This window comes from Podarcis gaigeae, assembly GCF_964106915.1.
Source record: "Podarcis gaigeae genome assembly, chromosome: 10".
NCBI classification, from domain to species: Eukaryota; Metazoa; Chordata; class Lepidosauria; order Squamata; family Lacertidae; genus Podarcis; species Podarcis gaigeae.
In genome coordinates, this window is record NC_139686.1 from 11,812,311 (window position 1) to 11,829,283 (window position 16,973).

The 16,973-nt window shown below is 47.5% G+C and overlaps 2 protein-coding genes across 2 annotated transcripts in view; both read right to left on the reverse strand.

Moving 5' to 3' along the window:
• Positions 1–16,973, reverse strand: part of GYS2 (glycogen synthase 2) — a 147,635-nt gene that overhangs the window by 25,521 nt on the left and 105,141 nt on the right. The window lies entirely within an intron of this gene.
• IRAG2 (inositol 1,4,5-triphosphate receptor associated 2) overlaps positions 1–16,973 on the reverse strand; it is a gene marked incomplete at its 5' end in the record, with an annotated part of 60,686 nt that overhangs the window by 17,209 nt on the left and 26,504 nt on the right. The window contains 12 exons of the mRNA XM_083699668.1: positions 219–246; positions 1,436–1,502; positions 2,064–2,183; positions 4,405–4,469; positions 4,553–4,590; positions 7,103–7,181; positions 8,488–8,629; positions 9,478–9,583; positions 11,458–11,529; positions 12,397–12,458; positions 13,916–14,123; positions 15,936–16,050. Of these exons, the coding sequence (XP_083555794.1) occupies positions 219–246; positions 1,436–1,502; positions 2,064–2,183; positions 4,405–4,469; positions 4,553–4,590; positions 7,103–7,181; positions 8,488–8,629; positions 9,478–9,583; positions 11,458–11,529; positions 12,397–12,458; positions 13,916–14,123; positions 15,936–16,050 (1,102 nt within the window). The remainder of the gene's footprint in view (positions 1–218; positions 247–1,435; positions 1,503–2,063; positions 2,184–4,404; positions 4,470–4,552; positions 4,591–7,102; positions 7,182–8,487; positions 8,630–9,477; positions 9,584–11,457; positions 11,530–12,396; positions 12,459–13,915; positions 14,124–15,935; positions 16,051–16,973) is intronic.

Here is a 16,973-nt window from a genome sequence, read left to right on the forward strand (position 1 = left end):
TCTGAACAAATGCCAGACAGCTTTAAACCAGGGATGGAGAGAACTGGTGGCTCTCCTGATGTTGGATTGCAATTCCCAGCAGAACAAGCCAGCAAGCCCAATGATTAAGGATGATGGGAACTGTAGTCCAAAATATATAGAATGCACTAGGTTAGGGGAGGCTGATTCTGGGCATGGGAGAGAAGGCAGAAGAACAGCAAACATTTTGAAAGGCTTACCTCCACTTCCTTCTCACTGGGAGACACACTGAAAACAGAAGAGACAAATGATTACGCTATCAGGCCATGTGGTTATAGGCAGTGCTATTTTTGTAGAATAAAAGGTGCCGGAACTCACCACAAATACCTCCCTTGTTCTCTTAAGAATGGCAATGGCGCCCAGCTGATAGGTGCCAGAGCTGAGTTCTGGCAAGTTCCCTGGTTATAGGAGAGGTGATGGGGTTTGAAGGAGCACACTTTGAATATTTTTTCTCAGATCTGTTCGGGGTGCTGCCCTCCCCGAATTCCTCAGAGATGGTGAAACCAGCTTTAAATAAGGTGTCTTTGGCACCAGAAACAAGAAGTGCTTAAGGAAACAGGAGTCTCCCCAAAAATGCCAGTTTTGCTGCCACTGATTTTGCCACCACTAAATGCGGTTAGGACAGACAACATTAAAATATAATATAGTAGTAGTGGGGCACAGGTGGCGCTGTGGGTTAAACCACAGAGCCTTGGGCTTGCCGATTGGAAGGTTGGTGGTTTGAATCCCCATGACGGGGTGAGCTCCCGTTGCTTGGTCCCTGCTCCTGCCAACCTAGCACTTCGAAAGCACATCAAAGTGCAAGTAGATAAATAGGTACTACTCTGGCGGGAAGGTAAACGGCGTTTCCGTGTGCTGCTCTGGTTCGCCGGAAGCGGCTTAGTCATGCTGGCCACATGACCCGGAAGCTGTACGCCGGCTCCCTCGGCCAATAAAGTGAGATGAGCGCCGCAACCCCAGAGTCTGCCACGACTGGACCTAATGGTCAGGGGTCCCTTTACCTTTACTATAGTAGTAGTAGTAATAATAATAATCTGCCCACTTGAGTGAGTTGCCCCAGCCACTCTGGGCAACTCCCAAGAAAATATTAAAAACAATAAAACATCAAACATTACAAAACTTCCCTATACAGGATTGCCTTCAGAAATCTTCTGAAAGTCAAATAGTTGCTTTTTCCCTTGAAATCTGATGGGAGCCGGCTGCATCAGGGCAATGACCCATTCAGTCCAGCATCCTGTTCTCACAGTGGCCAACCAGATGGCTGTGGGAAACCTGCACAGGTTTGTCTACTGGAACTGCAAAGGCCTCCTGTGCTCCTTTACTAGCTAAGATTCTTGACAAAATGGAGGCTTGAGAGAGAAGGTGACCATGTAGGGACCAAGGGGGTGGGATGATATCCATAGGACCTGAAACTCACTTGTCATTCTGCCTGGTTTTACACACAGCAACACTAGCCAGGTCTTCAGATGAAGAAGGATCTCCTGCTGAATTGTGTGGATGGAAGAAATAATAATTAAAAACAAAAACGAAACATGCAATCAGAGCAAATCATCTCATTCAACAGGGAAGCTCAAAGCAGGAGTGGGCATTTATTGGTCCACTGGTATATTTTTCGGGTGGGACAACAGTGCTGCATAGATACCAGCTTTGCACTGGCATGGGTGAAGATGAGTTCATCAAAATTTTACCTGAAGTGTGAAATGTAGCAAATCCTTTGTCTATGCACAACTGACTTCTGCAAAAAGGGAAGCTTTGAGGCAAAGGTGGGCATGTACAGGTGTGAACAGGTGCATTTAAAGGCTCTTTAAGATGCTGGGTTTACTCTGCAAATTTGACTAGTGTCACAAAAACACAAATCATTTTAGGATTAGGACAGCCTTGTATCCAAGTGCTGGCCTGGTAGCCACAGGCAAAGTGGAATGTCGTGCAGGCAAGTGAGCAGGCTGGTGGAGAAGGGTCCTGTCAATCTTCTATGCCTACCACAGAAACCAAGGGACTTGCTGGAGCAGAAGGGATTGGAGTCCAATAATCCAAAGGTACCATACCAGTGCTCTTGCTGAAAGTCTCCCCGTTAGCTTCTTCCTTTGCAGCAGTTTCTTCACCTGGCAGCAAAGTAACTTCACAGACTGTCTCCTCTATGGTGTGCAGTAGTGTAGAGTCCAAGTCTGCAATGGGTAGGAAGAATTGCAACAAAAAATAATGTCCAATATCATCTCTCAGAATTCTAAAGGTTTGCATCGGTTTCACAGCAGAGAAAAACACAAGTGGGATCATCATTAGAATGGTCCTGGTTGTGGGCAGGCCCCCAGCCCGGTTCCTGGTGTGGGCAGAGTAACACTTTCATGCCAGGGTGGCATCACAATCACCTATTGGCCAATCATTTTTGAGCGGGGGGATTGTGAGGAGTTTAAAAGCAGCATGGCTATGCACCTGCTTCGCGCTGCCGAACACCTGCCCACCCGCTCTGTAATTTACCATATTTTTCGCCATATAGAACACACTTTCCCCCCTACAAAAATGAAGGGGAAATGTGTGTACGTCCTATGGGGTGAATGCAGGCTTTCGCTGAAACCTGGAGAGCGAGAGGGGTCGGGGTGCAACGACCCCTCTCGCTCTCCAGGCTTCACTCAGCGCACGCAGGCTTCGGCATGCAGGCAACTCTCTGCAAGCAGCGGGAGTGCTCCCGCTGCTTGCGGAGAGGTCCGCGAAGCCTGGACGCGCTGAGCTCAGTGCGTCCAGGCTTCGCGGACCTCTCCACAAGCAGCAGAAGCCAGCGCTGGGCTCCCACAGCTTGCAGAGAGCTGCCTGTTTGGGGGCTGGGGTCGGGGGAAGCTTGGGCCTCCGCCGCCCCAGCCCCGCGCCTGGGGGAAAAATAATTTCCCCCCTTTATTTCCCCCCCCCCAAAAAAAACTAGATGCGCCTTATGAGACGGTGCGTCCTATAGGGCGAAAAATACGGTATGTGTTCTCTGGCCTTGCTTTGGACATTGGTTGGTTGCCTGTCTTGGGAAAGGGGCCAGGTAGGAATTTTTCCATTTGGCAAATTGGCACGGGCCACTTGGTTTTCGCCTACCTCTTAGCAATCGTCACAACTTTGTAAGGTTTAGCAGTTAGGCATTGGCTCAATGGATTGTGGGGGAGGAGAGGTCAGCCATTGCCTGCCCCTCCATTGACCCAGGGTATTCTATTAAAGGAAGCCAGGGCCTGGTTTCTGTCCAAAGTCCGCTTGAGGGGCTAGGGCCATGCCAGGCCTCTGGGAACACCGAGGAAAGCTACAGGCAGGTTCCCTATGGCTTCTTATTGGGATGGTTTACCCTTATTGACTTCCTGCAAACCGGGCAGGTGTCTTGTATAGTCTATGCCAATCCCTTAGCCAATACCACTCACATTTCTGTAATTCAATAAAGTTCTGGCCTAAAATTTTGCCAGTAACCTTAAACTAAATATTCTGTGTCCGTGTGAATTTATTTTAACAAGGGGCTGGTCTGGGGGCCTTGCCACGCAACCTGCTGTTAAGGGGATGCAACTCTGGAGAATCATTTCCTTCTAGATATGGTGTCCAGTCTGCATCTGGATGTGCTTCTCCAAGATGTCAGGCAAAGGTCATTTCCAGCCCTGCTACCCCGGAACCTTACAAAAACTCAACACACCCAGGGATTTGTGCATATAAGGCATGTGCCCTTGCCTCCAAGCTGTGGTGCAGCAGACCTCCTAACAGTAGTGCTGTTGGGCACAAGATTTCCAACTCTTTTAAGGCTGTCTGGATTTGCCCACAGATTAGAAGGCTTGAGAGGCTGCCAACTGGGCACTCCAGGCTATAGATAAATGACCTCCTGGATGGTTAAGTCCAGTCTAAAGTGTCTATGGTGTTGCGGCGCTTATTTTGCTTTCAGGCCGAGGGAGCCAGCGTTTATCCACAGGCAGCTTTCCTGGTCGTGTGGCCAGCATGACTAAACCGCTACTGGTGCAATGGAACACCGTAATGGAAGCCAGATCGCATGGAAATGCCGTTTACCTTCCCGCCACAGCGGTACCTATTTATCTACTTGCACTGTTGTGCTTTCGAACTGCTAGGTTGGCAGGAGCTGGGACAGAGCAATGGGAGCTCTGTCCTTCCAATCAGCAAGCCCATGAGGCTCAGTGGTTTAGACCACAGCTGTAGGAACAGGGAGCCTGCGGTCTTTCAGAGGTTGTTGGACTTTTGACTCCCACCGGCTCCAGTCAGCATAGCCAGGTATGTTGGGCATTGGAGCCCGGCAATGTTTGGGTGGGCCACAGGTTCCTCATCTCCTCCATAGTATTTCCTTCCTGGCAGATGTGAAAACCCCAACCACCCACAAAAGTAATTCATACATTTGGCAATAGCAAGATCCAGGTTGTTGCTTACCATGTGTTCCATTAGTGCATTCTGAAGTGGAGGAAGAAATCACCTGGGGTGGACTTTGTTCGCTGCTAAAAGAACAAGGGCCCAATTTGAATGCATGGTTCAACATCAGAATGGAAGTGGACTATGAAATGCATGCACGCATTCTCACCTAGATGGGACATCTGTCAATGGTCCAGCATCGCTCTCCTGGGATGGGTGGGGAGAGATAAAGAGATGAAAACTGTTAGGAGCTCATCCTACACTCAAGTAGGACTCTGGCAGAGACTCATGCCCGACTGGCATGTTCTCTTCCACCTGGTCTTTTGTTCGGGAGCTTCAAAAGCTTTCTTCTGCCTGAACATCACAGCAACCAATGCCAACAGACATCGGCACACTTAGGGATCCACAGAGTTTGCGCAGCTTGCATAACAGACTCCAGCAACTCAGCATTTTGGCTAATCTACTTTATTTACATATAAACACACACGGAGCACTGCAACATGGCTCCCCCCCTCTCTAGCATCAGACAGCAAAGAGAAAGAACAAAGGACAATAGTCCCACTTCACGGAACACAGTAACACAAACATCCTGTCTCTGTCACTTCCCACTCTGTGGAGTCAAAACATATACTATCATGTGATAGACAACAATCCCATGACTGCAATCATGGAGCAGGAATTCTAACATATATGTTTAGCACATACTGTATTTTTTGCTCTATAAGACACACTTTTCACCCTCCAAAAATTAAGGGGAAATGTGTGTGCGTCTTATGGAGAGAATGCAGGCTCCATGGCTTCAGCGATAGCAACGCGAAACCTCCGAAGTGCAGTGGGAGCGCTCCTGCCGTGCTCCGGAGGCTTCGGGTTCCTTTCATTGAAGCCAGCAGAGCAAGACTCTCCTGGCTTCAGGAATAGCCGCCTGAAGCATCCAGAGTGCAGCGGGAACTTCCTCTGCGCTTCGGAGGGTTCGTGCTGGTTTCACTGGAGCCTGGAGAGCAAGAGGGATCGGTGCGCAACGATCCCTCTTGCTCTCCTGGCTTTGCTTCGCTGGAGAGGCGCTGTGCAGCTTTCCCTCTCTGTGCAGTGCCCCTTCAGCGAAGCGGGAGGAGAAATGGAAGGGGTTCCATTTCTCCTGCCGCTTTGCTGAAGGGGCGCTGCGCAGAGAGGGAGAGATTATTTTTTTCTTGTTCTCCCCCTCTAAAACAAGGTGCGTCCTATGGTCAGGTGCATCCTATAGAGCGAAAAATACGGTATACTCAAAGCAGGAAGAGGACACTTCCCAGCCATTAACACCATGCTGCCTGGATCAAATCCCAGAAGCATTTCAAACAAGAAGGCAGGCTGGTTGAGTATTAGAGAGAGATTCCTAACTGGATAAGCTTATTGACATGCAAATCTTTAGCTAGTACACGATCTGGATTTGCATTGTATTTGCTTTGGCGGAAAGCATGCTAGTTTGTTCCCAGCCATTGCAGCAGCAGCTGTTTCCTACAGCTGCAAGAAAAGGCTACAAAAATAAACCACAGACCTCTTCAGCTCACCATCCAGTTACCTCAAGTAACCATGAGAGCCCCAGAAAAGCCATTAAAGGCAAACAAACATGAAGACACTCAGCGTTTCCCTTCTAAACTCGATGGGTTGTGTTTGGCATTTTAAAAATCCAGTCCCAGACCTTCACTATTTATTTTGGATGTGTTTAAGGGCTCCTCCCCTTCCCTATAGGGGGCAGTTCCCCCACTGGCCCCCAGCTAAACTGAGTCATAAATTCATACAAGGTTCAGGGCTAAGAAAAATCAAGAGGCCACTTATTATTTAGTTAGCATTTGTATAACTTTGGGCTCATCCCGACACCTGCTTATCCCACTGTTTCCCCCAGGAAAACCCACTCTTTCTTCCCTTTGTGTTTTATTAAGTCTCCCCTCCTGCCACACCTTACCTTCTATCTATTACACCATAACCACAACATTATAATCTAATTACTTCTGCTGCTCATAGCTCAGATGTTGCTCATAGCCCTTCATCGGAGGATCACAGGTCCGGTTTGCAAGTTTAACCCCTGCGGAGCTACGATTCCTAGCACCCTGACCAAACTACAGTTCCCAGGACTCTTTGGAGGGTGGATGCGCTTTAAATGTATTGTGCATACACAACCTTAAAGTGGTTAGGATTTTTAATCCTCACCCCTTTGAAAAAAAGCACATCACATTACACTTAATGTGGATCTGGTATTTCCTTAGCTCATGCCCTGAATGAAAGCTAAGCACATCTTTCAACAGTGCATTGTCTTGCAGAACTGTTCCCAGAAGAAGCAGGATACAGGTATTTCAGAGAGTTTAATACGAACCCACAAAGCTTCTCCACCGTGGGGGGGTGGGGAATAAACTTGTTGTGGAACCATTCTGCCACAGCAACCCCCCCCCAAGCTCTCTCCCCACATGACAAACTGTAGCCCCCACCCACTGGATTTAAACTATCCAGTTTTCTCCCAGAGAAGCTGTGCTGTCACTCAAAACTGATGGGAAACTTGAGTTGAAGAAGACTAGAATCATAGAGTTGGAAGAGACCACAAGGGCCATCGAGTCCAACCCCCTGCCAAGCAGGAAACACCATCAGAGCACTCCTGACATATGGTTGTCAAGCCTCTGCTTAAAGACCTCCAAAGAAGGAGAATCCACCACACTCCTTGGCAGCAAATTCCACTGTCGAACAGACTAACCTTGGTAGAGTCTGCATCCATCCTTCTGGCTAAGGCAAGCTCTGCATCGGTCTGGTTACCAACAGAGTGGGCATCGCACCTGATGGCAGAAAGCTTCATTTGCATGAGGCAGCCAAAGCATTGCGCTTCACCATCGTTACTCCTAAAGCAAGCTGCACAGGGGATATTTTTATCTACAGCATTTACATAGGTGAACAGGCCCACTGGCCGTGACGCAGAAAGAGTGTTGAGGAAGTGGCTGTAGGCCAGAGTGGAAAACAAGCCAGACTTAGGCAGACATCTGCTTGTTCCGGGTGTCATAGCCAGTGGTATAGTTCAGGTAGAATCACAGAATTGTAGAGTTGGAAGGGACCACAAGGGTCATCTAGTCCAACCCCCCCGCCATGCAGGAATCTTTTGCCCAACGTGGGGCTTGAACCCACAACCCTGAGAGTCAAATGCTCTACCAACTGAGCTCTCTCTGCAATTTAAGACTCTGGATTTAATGGCCTTAAGGGTCCCCCACCCCCAGAACTTTATATGGCAATGTGAATTATTATTTCACTAGCTTACAAATGTGGTTTGCCAACTCTCAGGGGTGGCTGGTGCCCATTGGGATTGGGGGGGGGGGAGGCAGGGAGAACAACAACTGAATGGATCCAGAGCAAATGACAGGTAGGTAAAGGTAAAGGGACCCCTGACCATTAGGTCCAGTCGTGGCCAACTCTGGGGTTGCAGCGCTCATCTCGCTTTACTGGCTGAGGGAGCTGGCATACAGCTTCCGGGTCATGTGGCCAGCATGACCAAGCCACTTCTGGCAAACCAGAGCAGCGCACGGAAACGCCATTTTCCTTCCTGCCAGAGCAGTACCTATTTATCTACTTGCACTCTGACGTGCTTTCAAACTGCTAGGTGGGCAGGAGCAGGGACCCAGCAACGGGAGCTCACCCCGTCGCAGGGATTCGAACCGCCGAACTTCTGATCGGGAAGTCCTAGGCTCTGTGGTTTAACCCACAGCGCCACTTGCGTCCCATAAATGAGAGGTAGGGTCAACTAAATCTAGGTTTGTCTGCATCCTTCTCCTCTTGCTGAGTTCTGCAACTGCAACACTGAGACTTAGGGAGGAGGAAGACGAGAGGCCATGCCAGCCCCTGGACTGGTCCCCCAAAAAGTGGGCAGGTTGGGACAGGCTGATGGCAGGCTGATGTTTTTGGACCCCCTCCTCCAATGCCAGCTCTGCTCATTATACTTGGTGAACCTTTGGGCTTCTCAAGCCTTGCCCTGGTTATTCCCTGGCCAGTGGCAAGAGTGAGACATTGGAGGCATTTCTGTCCAAGATGGCAGCTTCATTCAGAGAAGAAGTGCCCATGGAGCCTATATTTTAAAAACTTGGCCACTGGTCTTACTTGAGCCCCTCCAGATTCACATCGAAGATGGAGCCATTTCTCAGATGTTTCTGTCCAGAAGAAGTCGGGGTTCTCGTATTTTCAAAGGCCCTGGACACAGAGGTCCTCTGGATCAGCTGGAGAGGGTCAAGGGCCAACGCATCTGTCAAAAGCATACATAGAACCATAGATGGGCTTCAAGGTTGTATAATCCAATTTGTTGCTTCGTGCAGGAGACTTGCAACAGCTTCTCTAACAAGATGACCATCCCAGCCTCTGATTAACAACCTCCACCAACAAAGAGCTCACCACCTCCTGAGTAGATTTAAAGGACATGGCTTTCCGCAAAGGAATCCTGGGAACTATAGTGTATCCCCCCCCCCAGAGCTACAAAGCACAGCACCCTTAACAACCTACGATTTCTAAGGTTCCATGGGTGAGGCCATATGCGTCAACATGGGTGTCAATTGTGCCTGAAATGTATGGGGCGAGTCACAATCTGTAACCTTGCTTTCCCAGAATCCCACAGAACAAGGCTAACTAACTGGCAATTTTCAGAGGCCTCTCAAAACACGTGGGGCTGAACTAGCTAGCTAAAATTTCACTGAAGACTAGACTACATATCGGGGTGTGGGTGGGTAGGGATTTTCAGCCAGAAAACTGTGTGGGCCCCCCAATCTGGACTGGTGACACATTCCAAAACAGGGTCCAAAATGTACCCTATTTTCATCAACGTAGGTCTGGGTGGTGCATGCTTTTGTTTCATTTTGTTTTGAGGGGGGACGATGACAACATGTTTATCCTAAAAAGTAGTTCAGTCCTCAACTGCTGAGCACAGTGCAACCGGTATCCAGTCTTTCTTGTCACCTGAAAGGATGCTCTCAAAATAAAGGACTTTAGGTACTCATGGCTAAGAAAGGGCTTTAGGTTGTGTTTGGTATGAAAAGCCTGCACTTTCCCCTGCTGAACTGCATCATTCAAAGAATAAAGGGGAGATATTTTCAATCTTACCTAGCAGTGGAGAATATTGCAAGCACCGGCACCTTGAAGCGTGTGACCAGGACAAGTCAAACAGCAGATTCTCTTGGTACCCGAATCCTTTGTAGCAGCAGTTTTTCTAAGTGAAGAAGAAAAAGTTAAGGCATAAGCCTTCTTACTCCCACTGCCGCGCCTCAAAACCCGGAACTTGCCACGTGATTAGCTGATGGAGCTTTTGTCAACAGAGAGCAATCTAGCACTTGGCACATGGGTTAGGAGGACAATTTTGTAGTCATCTCCACCCACCTTTTAAAAAACGGAGCATTAGCTTAAAGACATCCCCATTGTTAGAGGATAAGATAACTTTGCAGTTTCCTTCATGGGAATGGGGATGGTTTTGTTAAGGAAGCCCTAGAAATCTTGAAGCATTGAGTTCTAAGATTTTTGGCTCACCCACTTTCATTATCCTTCATTCTTTCTAGGTTCAGGTTCACGTTTTTCCAATCTGTAGCCGAGCAGGTGGTATTATTATTATTATTATTATTATTATTATTATTATTATTATCTTTTTTGCCCTACTGCTTCCCCCATGAAAGCCCACTCTCTAATGCAAGAAAACCCAAATTTCCATTTGTTCTGATTAGCATGAAAGAGCTGGTTTCCCTGGTGAAATTGATAAGGCAAAAGGGGCGGCGGGGGGTGGGGTGGGGAGAGACCATCCAGACACAGACCAGGAAATTGTGGACCCAGAAAGTATGTAGGGAAAGGTATGTGTAAATGGGCCCTTAGTTTAGGTTCAGTGGTAGTAGTAGTAGTAGTAGTAGTAGTAGTAGTTAATTTATATACCACCCCTTCATCTGTTGATCTTAGGGCAGTTCATAAAATAAATATACAACATAAAAAACACAAAATACATAATAAGGATTAGAACAAACACAAACCAATCCACCCCACAACATAGTTCAAAAGGCACCAGATGTTAATTAGCCAAAGGCCTGGTTGAAGAGGAATGTTTTCGCCTGGCGCTAAAAGGCGTATAATGAAGGTGCCAGCCAAACCTCTCTGTTTTAAGAGCTCAGTTTAAAACATGAGCACCAGTTTGGATCTTCTCAATGGGGGAAAGGCATTTTGCAGAGTATATCACTACATTAAGTGCTGTATAGAACTTTATTCTAAATTCCTTTCCAGCTAATTGTGGGAAAAATAACTCACTAAAAGACACTAGTGTGGAACTAGCCCTGGATTCACCAATAGTGAAGGTAGTAGGGTAGGGGCACACTGTGCTGTTTAGCTCGTGGTAACATTGCGATGTTTAGCAGGTGATATTGTGAGGTTTAGCAGCTGATAACATTGCAGTGTTTAGCTGGTGATATTGTGAGGTTTAGCAGCTGATAGCATTGCAGTGTTTAGCTGGTGAGTTATTGTGATGCTTATCTGGTGAGTTATCATGATGTTTAGCTGGTGAGTTATTGCGATGTTGAAAACCAGGTATCACCTAGCCCTTACGCACATTGTGATTCGCGATACATTGCCAGCTCAAATATTATGAAACAATTATCACAATGTGAACTTGAAACCAGTTTTGGACGATATACAGTGGTACCTCGGTTGTCAAACATAATCTGTTCCGGAAGACTGTTTGACATCTGAAACATTCAACAACCGAGGCGCAAAGGGCGGTCGGGAAAGCCAATGGAGAAAAAAGAAAAACAGGCAGCGGAAGCTGTTTGACTTCCGAGGCGCATTCAGAAATGGAAGCAATTCCTTTTGAGTTTTTGCCGCTCAGGTTCAGAAACGTTCAGCTTCTGAGATGCTCAAAAACTGAGGTACCACTGTATTGATATATCGCCCAGCTCATGTACCTAAACGTTCCTGAATTGCATCATCTCTGCTGTGGGGTTTTCAAAGGGTGAAAAGTTGCCCTTCAAATAAGAGGAAGCTACTTTTTCCTGTTCCACTTCTCGTACACCATGCACGCTCTCCGTTAAAGAGTCAGGAGCTGCTAGGGCTTACCTTCTGCCGTGTTCTTATCTCTTCGTTTACATTTGGGATGGACGAAGGACTCTCATCATCACAGGCACAGCTCTGTTTTAATTCAAATAATTTTCAGCAGGGTGTTAGTATTCTGGGTCAAGTGGTCCTGACATCACACGCGAGATCGTTTTGGAGGTGTGGCTTATATTCTATCTGACACTACAGCACTAGAGGTGACACGTCAATGCTTGGAGCAAGAGAGGAAGGGGGAATTCCAAATCCTACTGGGGAGCTGTCCTAGCTCAGTGGCAGAGTATCTATTTTGTATGCAGAAGGTCCCAGGTTCAATCCCTGGCATCTCCAGGTAAGGCTGGAGGAGACTTCTGGGAAAGACTAGAAGGACAAACCATCCAATTAAGTGCAGGGCAACTTCCTACACTACAGCAAGCAAACAGAACGTCTTGGAAGGAAACTTGCAGTGCAGAACACTGTAAAATTGGGGGATGGGTAAGGTAGCCAGAGAGGGATGCGGGTGGCGCTGTGGGTTAAACCACAGAGCCTCAGACTTGCTGATCAGAAGGTCAGCGGTTCAAATCCTTGCGACAGGGTGAGCTCCCATTGCTTGGTCCCAGCTCCTGCCAACCTAGCAGTTCGAAAGCACGTCAAGTGCAAGTAGATAAATAGGTACCACTCCAGCGGGAAGGTAAATGGCGTTTCTGTGCACTGCTCTGGTTCGCCAGAAGCGGCTTAGTCATGCTGGCCACATGACCCGGAAGCTGTATGCCAGCTCCCTTGGCCAATAAAGCAAGATGAGCGCCGCAACCCCAGAGTCGGTCACGACTGGACCTAATGGTCAGGGGTCCCTTTACCTTTACCTTTAAGGTAGCCAGCAAACCCCAGATGTTGTCACAATTCTGCTCGGCATCACTAACTTTGTAATAATAATAATAATAATAATAATAATAATAATAATAATACCTGACAAAGAACTCCACACAACAGTCCTTCAAAATGCTTCTGCCTGAGCGAGTCAAGAGCAGCTAAGAAGCAAGACGTTGCAAGGATTGATCAGAAGCTATCCAAATTATAAAAGAGTTTGTTTTCTTTAGCCAAAATAAAAGCAGTCCACCAATATGAGTACAAAAATGGTGGATGACCAGCCACGTATAACCAACATGCTTAAATCTAATTAATGCATGAAGGGGTTAATACCATAGAGTAAACTGTGCTATCAGGCTTAGCCATGTCACTTCTCTTACCTTTGGGAGGAAATAGGTAATCAAGCCTATTGTTCCCTGTGCAGACTACCTTAGAAGCTCAGCGTGCGAAGAGGACTGAGCTGGTTGCTCCAGCTTAACTCTCACCAGTCACTCTTGACTTCCTATACCAATAAACTAGGAACTTTCACCAATTTGTAAGTAAGTTATGTTTTACTGCCTGTGCAACTTATCTGACTGATGTATGCAAAAACATATGAATTTGACCTTTGAAGAGTTTGTAAGTAAACCAATTTTTAACTTACCAAATATGTAGTCTTTTCCTATGTTGTGGGCACAGGGAAATTTTGGAACTCACTTGGAGAGGCATATTTTAAAGGTCTAACAGTCTATCTTTCCACACTTTGCTACATATTTTGTGACTTTAAATCTCTGCCGGGATTCTCTCATCAAAGAGTACTTGCCCCAAATTTGGACCTTGGTATTCAGGAATTCATATACATATATAGCACCAACAATAACAGCAAGGCCTAAAAAAACTGTGGCAAAGTTGGGACCAGTTTCACATAAAAACATAAGGACAGGCAAATGTTGATTTCTGAGCGAGATTCAGAAAAGACACCAATGATAGGCCTCTATTAACATTTGAGGCATTAATTCTCAGATGTGTTCCAGTGCGCAGCTGGGTAAGGAGTGTTAGGTTGTTCTGCCTTGTTCCTACATTGGGCTCCAATTGGATCCTTCAAATTGCTCCCAGTGCATGGACACTGGATACTTTTTACCCATTAATAAGCACATCTCTTTGCACAAGTAGTTGCTCTGAGATTTTGTACTGCTCCGAATTTTGCAATATGGTTCTCGGCTCAAAATGAAAAACAAAACACCAAAATTTGATGGTAAGATTGGGTACCGTATTTTTCGCTCTATAAGACGCACCAGACCACAAGACGCACCTAGTTTTTGGAGGAGGAAAACAAGAAAAAAAATATTCTGAATCTCAGAAGCCAGAACAGCAAGAAGGATTGCTGCGCAGTGAAAGCAGCAATCCCTCTTGCTATTCTGGCTTCTGTGATAGCTGCGCAGCCTGCATTCACTCCATAAGACGCACACATATTTCCCCTTACTTTTTAGGAGGGAAAAAGTGAGTCTTATAGAGCAAAAAATACGGTATTTTAGGAGAAAACCCAGAGTGAAGCGAACACTCCCATTTTCATGCAGGCCAAAGAACACATGCCAGCTGCCCTTAAGTCACGGAAAGAGTAACTTCAAGCAATACTTACTGCTCTGCTCTTTAGCTTTCAGTTCCAGCACCTGGCAAGTGCGTTTTAAGTTTATATTTACACTCCGGAGGTTTGTTTGCTCAGCGATGCTCTCTTCCAGCTCCCTTTGCAAAGACCTTGCTTCCAGGCTGGCAGCGTGAAGGTCGTTCTCCTGATCCTTAGCCTGCGGGAGCAACAGCAAGTCAGCAAAGTTTGGAGGGACTCCCTTCTAGACGGCTCAGCAGACCTCACACAAACAAAAGCCGAAATGCCTTTGCTTGCTCTCTCCGGAAGCAATGAACTCCTGATCTGCCGCTTCATATATATATAGTTTTAACACTCGCAGGTTCTGTTGGTTTTCTCTGAGCAGACGTATGTGTCAAGTCGCTTCTTTCCTGCGTAAGGCGCTTAAAAGCCACCAACCCTTCCTCTCAGCTTAGACTTCCTCTGCATTCAGAATTTTGCAAGTTCCAGCGAACGCCCAGGTTCTGCTTTTCCCCAAACACACAGGATGCACTCTACAAAGGCTACCTTGCCAGCAACCGCAAAGGTCAGGCCCTCTAGCACTTCATAGATGAAGATAAAACCCTTGCTCTTATTCCATCACCTCTTCCCCAACACTGCATGTTGAAGCGTTACCGTTATCAACAGATCAAAACTATCTCAGCAGCTGCATTCTGTGTGAAGCAGGAAAAAGAATATCAGGTTGTGTCCTAGCCATGCTCTCCAAGTTCACATGTATGTGCACTGGAGTTGTGATGTGTGATGCATGGTACTGACCTTTAAAGCCCTAAACGGCCTCAGTCCTGCATACCTGAAGGAGCGTCTCCACTCCCATTGTTCAGCCCAGACACTGAGATCCAGGCCCGAGGGCCTTCTGGCGGTTCCCTCATTGCAAGAAGTGAGGTTACTGGGAACCAGACAGAGGGCCTTCTCGGTAGTGGTGCCCGCCCTGTGGAATGCCCTCCCATCAGATGTCAAGGCAATAAGCAGCTATCCTAACTTTAAAAAACATCTGAAGGCAGCCCTGTTTAGGGAAGTTTTTAATATTTAATGCTGTATTGTTTTTAACACTTGATTGGGAGCCGCCCAGAGTGGCTAGAGAAACTCGGCCAGATGGGCAGGGTATAAATAAATTATTGATGATGATTATTATTATTAACTTCCCCTCCTCACCCCTGGGCCCAAACTTGTCAAGACGCTGGCGATCTTCAATGGGATTCAGATTCATTGGAAGGACTGTAAAAGGTAAAGGTAAAGGGACCCCTGACCATTAGGTCCAGTCGTGACCGACTCTGGGATTGCGGCACTCATCTCGCGGTGCCTATTTACCGTATTTTCTGCCCTATAGGACGCACCGGACCATAGGATGCACTGGACCATAGGACGCTCAAAAACAAGGTGCGTTCAAGGTGTGTTCAAGAGCAGGAGCTTGTGGGGCTGGCGGTGGGGGGAAGCGCTGTTTTCCCCCACCGCCAACCTCAAAGATCCCTGAAGCCTTTGGAGCGCAGCTGCAATCCAAAGGCTTGAGGCTTCGGGGACACCCTTTCAAGCCTCCGCAGGGCAGCGGGGTGCCTTCACCCCACCGCCCTGCGGAGGCTTTGTGCAACCATCCCAAAGCTAGAACAGCTTCGGGCTGCAGGCTGCTATCCGCAAGCCTTGGGAGCCCGGCGGATAGGTGCCTGAAGCCATAGACAGTTTCCTATGCTCCCAGAGGCACTCAGGGGGCGCTAGAGTCAGCTGCCTTTAAAGAAAAAGAAGGAGGAAGTAGCTCTAGTCCCATCAACCTCACAATAAGTACCTCTAAACAGGGGATGCTGAATCATCGCACACACATGCAAAGCAGGATATGGAAATCCAATTGCCACTCTGTATTAGGATTGGTCTCTTTTGTCTCTGCCTTACTTTTAGGCCTTCCTTCTCTGAGGCTCCAAACAAGACAATGTCTTCCACATCCTGCTCTGGTCCTCCAAAGTTGTCCTTCTTCCATCTTCCTGTATGCAGTCTTAAAAGCAAGAGCAGCACAACATGCTGCACTTACCCGCTTGCTGGCATCCTCAAGTTGTTGGGTTAGCTCTTGCAGTGCTGATCTCAAGATGCCTCCTTCTGACACAGTGTCATCTTTCAGCCGTCTGGCCAGCTCCAGTTCATGCTGCCTAAGGGATATAAGGGAAGAGGAGCTTGAGGGCATGCAGAGGATTTTAGAGCAGCACTGCTCAGAAATGTAATTGCTTCCTCTTCAAATTCTGCTTGATGGTATATGGCCAGTCCAAACCTAGAAGCATTGTTGGGTACACCTGCCCATCTCCTACACCTGTGCAGGTCCACGTTCTTCTAGCTCCCTTACTCCTACCAGGCATCTTTTCTCTGTCACCACTTAGAAGTAATTGGGCCCATGACACACAGGGACTCATTTGTCCCATTCAACAGAGTCGAATCCCTTAGGCACAAACGCCAGATTAGCAAAGAGATTCAGAATTCAAGCAATTTCCAAAGTAGGGGGGGGGGGGAATCAAGCATTAACGTCCCAACAGATCTTGCTTCTCCATTAGGTTTCCAGGGAGCCCTAAATCTAGCACAACGCAAGACATGTCTCTGTTCCTCCAGCTTCAGCTGAAATTCTCTCTCACACAACTCTCACATGCCCAGCCCTGCTTGGCCTATTGTTCTCCATGCTAGGATAATAAAATCATAGAGTAGGAAGGGGCCCTGAGAGTCATCTATTCCAATCCCCAGCAATGCAGGAATCCTGCCTACAGCCATTCTTGGGTGGGCTCCAACCACCAACCTTCTGGTTAACAGCCATACATGCTGACCCATTGCTCCATGATGTGGCATCCAGCCAGGTGAAGTGAGAAAAAATTGTCTCTGTGGCAACCAGATGCACCAAGCTAGGGGGCTGAGATGTCTTTGGCTCCCTCCATGTTTGTTTGAAGGGAGCTCAGCTCCCTCCATGTTGAGGGGGCCCAGCGCATCACAGCTTTAGCTCCCGGCTCTGCCAGAGCACTCATCCTCCTCCAGAGGATGTGATGGCACACACATGTGATGCATGATGTCACACATGAGCAACGTGCACTGG